At 38.1% G+C, this 9,221-nt stretch overlaps 1 protein-coding gene and 1 long non-coding RNA gene across 2 annotated transcripts in view; both read right to left on the reverse strand.

The window, feature by feature from the left end:
- Positions 1 to 133: 133 nt before the first annotated feature.
- On the reverse strand, positions 134 to 2,966 carry LOC104944381 (traf2 and NCK-interacting protein kinase-like; the record flags this gene model as incomplete). Its single annotated transcript, XM_010769907.1, has 7 exons — positions 2,907 to 2,966; positions 2,536 to 2,661; positions 2,053 to 2,163; positions 1,596 to 1,686; positions 1,258 to 1,388; positions 646 to 700; positions 134 to 212 (listed from the first exon to the last, which is right to left on the reverse strand). Coding segments are annotated over exons 1-7 (608 nt in total), but the record flags the coding sequence as incomplete, so codon positions are not given.
- Positions 2,967 to 3,943: 977 nt separating this feature from the next.
- LOC104944380 (uncharacterized) overlaps positions 3,944 to 9,221 on the reverse strand; it is an 11,276-nt gene continuing 5,998 nt past the window's right edge. Inside the window, exons 2-3 of the long non-coding RNA XR_798218.1 lie at positions 8,218 to 8,227; positions 3,944 to 3,956 (exon numbers count right to left, since the gene is read on the reverse strand). This is a non-coding gene — a long non-coding RNA (uncharacterized lncRNA). The remainder of the gene's footprint in view (positions 3,957 to 8,217; positions 8,228 to 9,221) is intronic.

Below are 9,221 nucleotides of genomic sequence, written 5' to 3' on the forward strand. Positions count from 1 at the left end.
TCTCCTCCTCCGTCGTCGTCGTCGTCGTGTGTGTGTGTGTGTGTGTGTGTGTGTGTGTGTGTGTGTGTGTGTGTGTGTGTGTGTGTGTGTGTGTGTGTGTGTGTGTGTGTGTGTGTGTGTTTTAGTGACTCACCACTTCTTAGACTTGAGTCTGGGGGCAGGATTTCGGGGGATGAGGAAGAGCGCTCTCATTGGATGCATGTCGCACAGAGCTGAGGAAGAGAAGAAGAGTAAGTAAAAAAAAAAGGGACGAGAAAATGAAAGGGAAGAATTAGGACAAAAGGACAGGAGACGGGATGAGACATGAGGATGGAAAGCAGAGAAGAATGAAAGCATAGGAGACAAAATATGGTAAGAGAAAAGGAAAGGAGGAAAGACAGGAAAGGAAAGACAGGAAAGGACATAAGAACAGATACAAATTAGGCAAGAAGAGAGGAAAGGGAAGGATAAAATGAATGGAAACGGAAAAAGAAAAGACATGAAGAAAAAAGGTAGTAAAGGAAACAGAAAAGAGGAGATGACAAAAGAATACAGGAAACAACAGGAAACAAAAGAACAAGAGGATAAAAAAAGATGTAGATTTAGACTTTTAACAACAGGACACACTGTGCTCTGTGGTAATAGTTTGGTGAGTTTCACACTTACGCGGTGCACCCTCCGCCATCTCTATAGCTGTGATACCGAGAGACCACAGATCACTCTGCAGAGAGAGAGAGAGAAAGCTGAAAACTTTCACATCCTAAAAACCTGTTACCAACTTCACACATCATCATTTAAATCCACTGGTCAGTGTTCCTGTTAAGTGATACAAATACAGACACAGAAATCCTCCACCTACCACTGCTAGTGTGGATCTTAAGGATGACATTACATTGTATTATTGTTAATATTATCCGTTTTTAATTGTCACGATCAATATATTTTTTAACTCGGGGGAGGGGTTGGTCTTTATTACAGTTGCTCTGTTTCAGAATGAAATAAATAAAATGTATAATAATAGAACTAGAAAAGCCATTCCCTTAAAATATAAGCACAAAACGATAATTCGTTTTCTCGTTTACCAAAATAAGGTGTTCCTCAGGGAACAATCCTGGGTTCCCTTATGATTTAAATTGTTTGGCACCAAAATAGTTCCCCCAACCATACATTTTTTTTGAAAATTACATCCAACAGATTCTACATATACAAGATCTGATTTATTTACGTGTACATCACTTTAATGTTATAGGTGGTAAAGGTGAAACAAATCAATTTTACCTTGAAGTCATAGGTGGCCTCAGGGTTCTCGTCACAGGCAATGACCTCAGGCGCCATCCAGTATGGCGTTCCAATAAATGTGTTCCTCCGACCCACCGTGCGATCCAGCTGAGCACTTACACCAAAGTCCACTACAAACACACAGACACAAAGAAACAGCGTGAATTGCTAAAATGCCTTTTTTGAACCACAAACTATAGTTTTTGCTTGATACATTTTGCTAAGCTGTATACAAGGTGTGTGTGTGTGTGTGTGTGTGTGTGTGTGTGTGTGTGTGTGTGTGTGTGTGTGTGTGTGTGTGTGTGTGTGTGTGTGTATGTGTGTGTGTCTCTTCTCACCTAGTTTAACCTCTGCGTTTTCTGTCAGTAGCACATTCTGTCCTTTGATATCTCTGTGGATGACCTTGTGCTGGTGGAGGTGGGTCAGACCCTGGAGACAGAAACACAAATTAATAAATTCCTTGTATCAGAAGAACACAGAGTTTAATCATCATGTTTGACCGTACTGTGTGCTTCATGTTCTTTAATTTGAGCTAAAGAAAGTAGCCATATTCAAGTTATGAAGCAGATTAATCTAATTTAAACACAATAAAAATCAAAAGTCTCTATAACAAAATAAGTTAAAGTTCACTAGTTATTTTATTCCATCGATTGTTGCAAGGTAAGGTGTTCCTCAGGGAACCATCTCGGGCTTTGTAATCATTTTTCACCAAAAGAAAATATTTTAATATTTCCCAACCAAAATAGATCCACTAAACATTGATTTCTTAAGATAAGAGCAAATGTCAGTTCTCACCCTGAGGATCTCTCTGCAGACGTAGGCAATCCACTCTTCCTTCAAAGAGTTCCCTTTGGTGTTTTTGATCAAATCCGTGATTGAACCAGCGCCACAGAACTCCATCACAAGCTACAAAAACAACAATGTTAATTAGCAGATTATTATAATGGATTTCTGCAGATTTCAAAACAAAAGTCTCTTTGTTGCCCTCTTTTTAAACATTTTGTCCTGTTTTTATGTAAGATTGATCTATTCATCAATATTTCTTTTTTATTTACACTAGTTTACAAATTTTATAATTATTTATGAAATAAAAATATCATCTTTACATTAAAATCAAGTGTTCCTCTCATGGAACCATTTTGGGTTCCCTTATGTTTGCAATTGTTTTCGAGCAAAAAATAACATTTACTTTTTAAATCAAGATATACAAACTTCTTTAAAAGTGAAAAATTGTGTTTTTTATTGCTATTTAATTTTCAGACACATGCACCTACGTACCCAAAGCTGGTCATCCATCCCTGGAGGGTTTTTCTTGACGAACGCTCCATAGTAGGTGGCGATGTTCCTGTGGTGGCTGTACTTCTTTAACATATTGATCTCCGCTTTAATCTCCTCCTCCTCATCCTAACACACACACACACACACACACACACACACACACACACACACACACACACACACACACACACACACACACACACACACAGCTTATACAAATTCTGTGTAACTGAATTGCTAATATTAGAAACCTGGAAACAAGGGAGACCCTCAAGGAGAGTTAAGTGAGGACAAAGTGCCAAAGCAGGTGTGGGCATGTACGGATATAATACAAGTTTGTGTGTGTGTGTTTGCGTGTGTGTGTTACTTACTCCTGTGACGTCCATGACTTTGATGGCAGCAAGCTGACCTGTTTTGACATGACGACCCTGAAAGACACAAAGAAAAAGAGCATAGTCGGAAATATGCTGATAAAACTTTTACTTTTGCAGAATGTTCCACTTGAACGATTTTGAGACTGAAACATCGTACATTTCACTTGAGAAATATCAAATATCTGAAACCTCTGCACAGAGTCTAACTAACTTCTCCACCTCCAAACTACAGTCACTATCACAGCTGTTGAAGCAAGAAAGTGGAAATGTATCCACCTCACCATACCCCATCACACACACACACACACACTCTCATCATTGTAACCTAGCAACAGGGCTGGCAGGTTGTTAGCGAGGGGGGTTGGAAGAAGCAAATTGGTGCCACTGAGTGTTTGTGCGCGTTTTTGTGAAAGTGTGTGTTAGGAAGCCATGATATTTCATACTCTGGGTCACTCACACACAGGTTTCTCAGTGTTACATCAGAAACTGAATGTTTCTGACAGGCTGAAGCCAACTCAGAGTACGGAAAGTCTCTTTTTTACATCTTTCTGTCTGTCTCTCATCTTTGTGTTTTCCAGTTTTATATCAATGACTCCTTCTCTCTTCTCCCTCTCTCTCCCCCCTCTCTTCCCCCGTCTCTTCCCTCTCTCCCCCCGTGTCTTCCCCCTCTCTCTCTTTGTCAGTCATGTTGCAGCAGCAGCAGTTTGCTGGAAGAGGATAATTGTGAGGGGACTGTTGATCCAAAGCTCCCATCAGGTGTCTCTTAATCTGCCTTTATACTCTTACATCAGTAAAATGTATAGAATGACAAAATGATGACATGAAGCACAAAAACATTAATTATGGCTCATTTCTATAACCATTTTTCCTTTCAAATGTATCGCATATTTTAAATGAATTTCCAGAGAAAATAGAAAAGAAAATGCAAATGTATGCCTTTTTTCATGAACTACTATTATGCGATTATTAGGATAATGTTCATAGGGACAATTTTGGGGAAGAAGAGGACGCAACAAGATGACATAATAAATAAAGCACCAGTCAAAGCTAGCAACAATGTAGAAAAACTGGAAATGTATCTTGTGTTTAAAACCTTGTGCCATTACTAAAGCAAGCTATAGAATATACCTATTTACTCTTTCCTAAACTTATTGATATATCTAGATACAAACAGGGCCAAGTCTTTCCACAATGCTGCAGATTTGGGGGGATTCTCAGTCAAGTTATCATCCAGATAACTCAGTAACGCTGCTTTCTTGGAACTGAGGTTAAGTGTTTCTGTTCCTGCAGGAAGAAGGACAGCGATGCACCGCCATGAAGCAATAAAAGAGGATCCCATAAAACAGCAGAGATGAGCGGAGGAGATACGGCTCTTTGTCTTTATATCTCTTTTCCTGCGACACCGACGGCCGGACAAACAATCTCCCAAAGGTGACACGCACCCCGGTGTGTGAAAGATTATGGTAGAGTATTAAAACCAGAATCACACACACACAGAAACACACACGGGGAGAGAGGGAGGGAGGGGGAGATAAAGATAGTGACAGAGCGAGAACAGAGGGAGGTGGCGGGTGATATAAGAACATTTACTGAGGTATTAAGCGCACATTTTACTCGAGTAAAGGATTTGATCACTGCCTTATAATCCCAGTTCAGTTTATTCACGACTCACTCAGAGATTCAGTTAATTTCCAAATGAAGACTTTTGTAGAAAAACACAAGTTTGTAAAATATATTTTTTTATTATAAATGTAATTAGCCAACACAGTAACAGCTTTCACAATTCATTAACAGATAGAGATAATTTATCGAAAAACTGAACTCATTTTCCAATTTCTTTTTGAGTCATTTCAAAAGTTTTTTTTCGATTTGTTTAAATTTTTCTGCATTGGGTACTTTTATGTTTAATAAAACTATAATTTTCAAATTACTTGAGAAAAAATTGCAATGCAGGACTTTCCCTGTACTAGAGTATTTGTACAGTGAAGTAGTACTATAATCTGAATACTTCTTGTTCGGCTAGGATGAGGACGGCAGGAGAAAGAAAACAACAGTATTCCTTAGGAGGCGGCCCGAGGCGTAAAAACACTCCCCAGGTCCCGTTCAGACAAGCCTTGCATTCCTCACCTGAACACAAGCCTCTACACATTAGGACCGAAACAGAAGAAACATACTGTTTGTTTTAAGTTAATACAAACCATGGTCAGTTATTTTATATATCAAAGAGAATAATGCATATTGCAGCATATTTGTAAAATATGTAAAATGTGCATCTTTGGGAAAATCTATGTACAATCTTACAAAAGAAGCTAGACTTTGTTATTGATGGACAGTTATCCTTGTTGAAAAATTACGCAAAATAAGCATCAACATTAAATGTATTTTTTAAATTGGCAAGAAAGCCACTTAAAATTGAAAAATTCACAAATTCCAAATATGTCAAAGTTGTATCAAGAATTATAGAAAACTGGGTAATTTATTTGATATATAATTGAGGGGGAAGCAACTTCCAACTTATATTTCAAATAGGCAATTGTATGATGAAGCAACAGAGAATTGAGCCGGACTAAAAACGTTTTAGTAAAAAGTGTAGCCTTAATAAATGTTACATTTGTCCTAAGTCCAACCTTTGAGTGATTACATTATTGCATTCAGTTGATATACTTTTTTTCAGAAATCAAAAAAGACAATCATCTTATTCACACTCTGTTTATGCCTTTAGAGATGACGTACTTTTATTGGGAATTGTTGATATATACGGAAAAACATGAACACACAACTGGCGTAAAAGAAAATTGGATAAACTATTTACGATAAATACCGTGCAGTTGTGTTAAAAATCTAACTTCATTTGAAGAATGAAATCAGGTTTGGTAGGAAAAGTAATGAAGTCAAATTGGACCTAACTAAACAAAAGGCTCTGACGTCAGAACATCTGCCAGCAGTGAGATGAAACGAGATGTGAATGAGGAAGGAGGATTTGAAACCTGATCTACACTTCATAAAAACAACGCCTAAATGCCTCCAGCACAGGAACACATTTAGAGTTTAACAGATAAAAACTAGATAAATATGCTAAATAAACCTAAAAATGACTACATTATTCCAGCATACAGAAGCATAAATTATTTCATTACCACCACACAATGTCAAAAAATTGTGACCATTTTAAATTTCATTATGCATCTTGCACTGACTGAACAAAAGACACAGTTTAATTTTTTTTCTGTACATAATATATGGTGTATTTACTTTTTACTGTTAGTACCTCAAACTTATTATAGCATTCTCGTGATGATTCAATCAATAGAACAAATTGGATAAACTCCTCTCAGTGTTTCCCACAGAATTTGATTCTATTTGTGGGGGCACCGCACCGCACCCCCCCGCCCCCCCCGTTCTTGTTGCTCTGAAACACACCGGAGTTGAGGATCAGTGGGATTTATTCTCCCAAAAATATAATTTACAATTTAGGCATTTAGCAGACGCCTTATTCCAAAGCGATTTACAATGACCAATTACAGGGACATTCTCCCTGGAGTAACCGAGGGCTAAGTGCCTTGCTCAAGGGCACACTAGTAGTGATGTACCAGGCAGGATTTGAACTCTCAACCTTCCGATCATCAGCTCACCTCACTATCTATTAGACCACAAAAACAAAAAAATAATAAAAAAATAAATAAAATTAATAATAATACTTTTTTTTTTTTTTTATGAGATCCATTTGTGGCGGACGATATTTAATTGTGGCGGCCCGTCACAAATACATCAATGTATAGGAAACACTGCCTCTTTGTAAACACTAATTCACAATCCAGGAAGAAATGAGAGACATGAGGTCAAATGAAATAATTGTGATAAAAAAAGATGACAGGTTTCCAGCTGAAATGATGTCTGGATAACAGCGGCGTTAAAATGTACCGCACTAAAATGTATTTTTCATGATGCAATACTCTTAAAGAACTTACAGTCCTACGCTAAAGACTGGAGGAATTAAAATGTGTTGCAAGATTCCTAAGGTTAACACATTTAGTTAAGAAACGTAAACACACAGTGAACCACACACAGATATAATTATGGGTTAAAATTCAACACAATAACGCAAAACTTAAGTATATCACTATTATACACCCCTACTGAATGTATGTATATTTATTATATATTATATATTTGAGCACCTGTCACAAGTGTACTTGTTGATACATATTGATCTGCCACTCCAGCAGGAAAATAAGGGGCTGTTTCTTATGAAGTGATATTTATTTCAGTCTGTGTGTTATTATTATTTTAGGTCTTAATTTACCCACCATGCTCTGGGATCGAACCACATTTTGTTCTATCAATCATTTCCCCTTGTTGAGACAGCAGATCAATACTGAACATCCAGCAGACAGAACTGTGTATCTCCTTGTGTATCAGCAGACATGTGTGAGTGTGTTAATTGCTTTCAAAGTACACACACACACACACACACACACACACCCACGGTGTTGTTACAGTCTGCGTGGGCTTCTTCTGCTGCCCGACAAAGGAGAGAGTCAGTAGTAACTTCAGTTTTAGACAGATATTACATTTCTTTGAGCTCATGTTGGAGTCATAGGAGAAGGAGAAGAGAATTAAGTGGTGACAAATAATACTCTGAGCACACACTGCAAGCCAGAACACAGCAAATTCATGAAATATCCATTAATTTTGAATTAATTCTTGACTTTATACACTTAAACCCCACACAAACAAGTGTTGGGTTTTTTGTTGGTGGAGAATGCATTTTATATGTGCATGTTGCTGTGATATTGTGTCGAAAAGTAAACAATGGAAAACTAGAACGCTCAGTCTGTCGAAAGGGCAATGCCAAAAAGCATAGCACATTTTAAACACTGCATTGCTAAAAAAACAAAAAAAAACAGGCTGCAGGCATGTGAGAGTGCATTGCTAGATGTTAGAAAACATTCACAGGTGGAGAATACAAAAGGAGGATTTTTATCAAAAGCTCAGAGGTTTTATCTGCAGAATAAATAAAAAGGCTATGCTAATGTTAGCCTTTAGCTTGTAGCTGCTACACGTAGCGCTAACGTTAGCGGTTTGATTGATTGATTGATTGAAAAGTTTATTAACAGCTTGTATATTGGGGTACAGTACAGTACAACTCAAAACATACAATTGTTAAGGGGATGCAGACCAGAGAAAGACTTTCGTCTTGTTTACATCAGGGTCCCCCATTTCCAATTCATCATATCATTTAAGACATATAAGACATATTTGACAAACAGATGGCTTATTTACAATTTACATACAGGTGGTTTTTTACATACAGATGGCTTATTTACAATTTTCATTTTAGATTTCGTTCTAATACATCCTAACCCGGACATTTAGAGCATACGCAAGTCTAAGAATATATACAGTTAGTAAGCCAGAGTCTTTAAAATGGCGGAGTATATATATACATAGATTGGGGCCCCCCCCCCGACGCTGTCCATTGTACGACAGGGTTGAGATTTGTACCATTACCGGAAGCGCAGTTTTGGCATGGCTGCTGCGAAGGTGGCTCTTTTAAAGAGAGGTTTTGAAGGCCTAAGTATCAGTTTTCTTAAACTTCTTTTTTCCTTTTAGCAGTTAGTGGGAAGAGCGTTCACCTTGATGTGGCATATTGCGAAACGTGTATTCGCCCTTTTTTGTGGCAGAATCTGGGTTTTAATGATTTGTGGGAGCTCGCCTCTTGGTGTTATGATCATCGGTAATCTTGACTTTGGGAATATTTTGACATGTCACAATCGGGTACGCGACATAGAGGTGTAGAGTGGATCATTGTAGACCAGTGCAGCAATTTGCAAGTAGCTGTACTCCTGTTCGTCTACTCTAAGCCATCTAACGGTTCGTCGCAAAGTGGGCAGAGGTGAGAGTGGGTTCTAGATGCAAAGGTCAAGCAGTAGTCTGACCAGGTTTCATTTGGATGTTTTGAAGTTTTTATTTTTTAGGCGCCCTTGGGGTGCTATGTAGCCATTGACGTGCAAGGGCATAGTCATAGTACCCTTGGAATGAGTGCTCGCTGCCGGAGTTTTCGAGGGTGTTTTGTTTTTAGCGCAGAGAGGAGATCCGGTATCAAAGGAATCTAGTTCTTTGATTGACTTTTTTTATTACATTGGATGCCATTTTGCTCAGCAGGAGAGGTTTGACCTCAAGAATAGATCCTAGGTATGTAATTTACGTTCTTACTTGTGACAATAATGCTCACCCACTGCAACTGAGCAGGTCGTCGAATTTGCTGAGATTAATGTTTGAACGCGACAGAGAATGGATCTGTTTGTCCAC

Source organism: Notothenia coriiceps, unplaced genomic scaffold, assembly GCF_000735185.1.
Source record: "Notothenia coriiceps isolate Sejong01 unplaced genomic scaffold, NC01 NC01_scaffold00008025, whole genome shotgun sequence".
In the NCBI taxonomy this organism is placed as follows: Eukaryota; Metazoa; Chordata; class Actinopteri; order Perciformes; family Nototheniidae; genus Notothenia; species Notothenia coriiceps.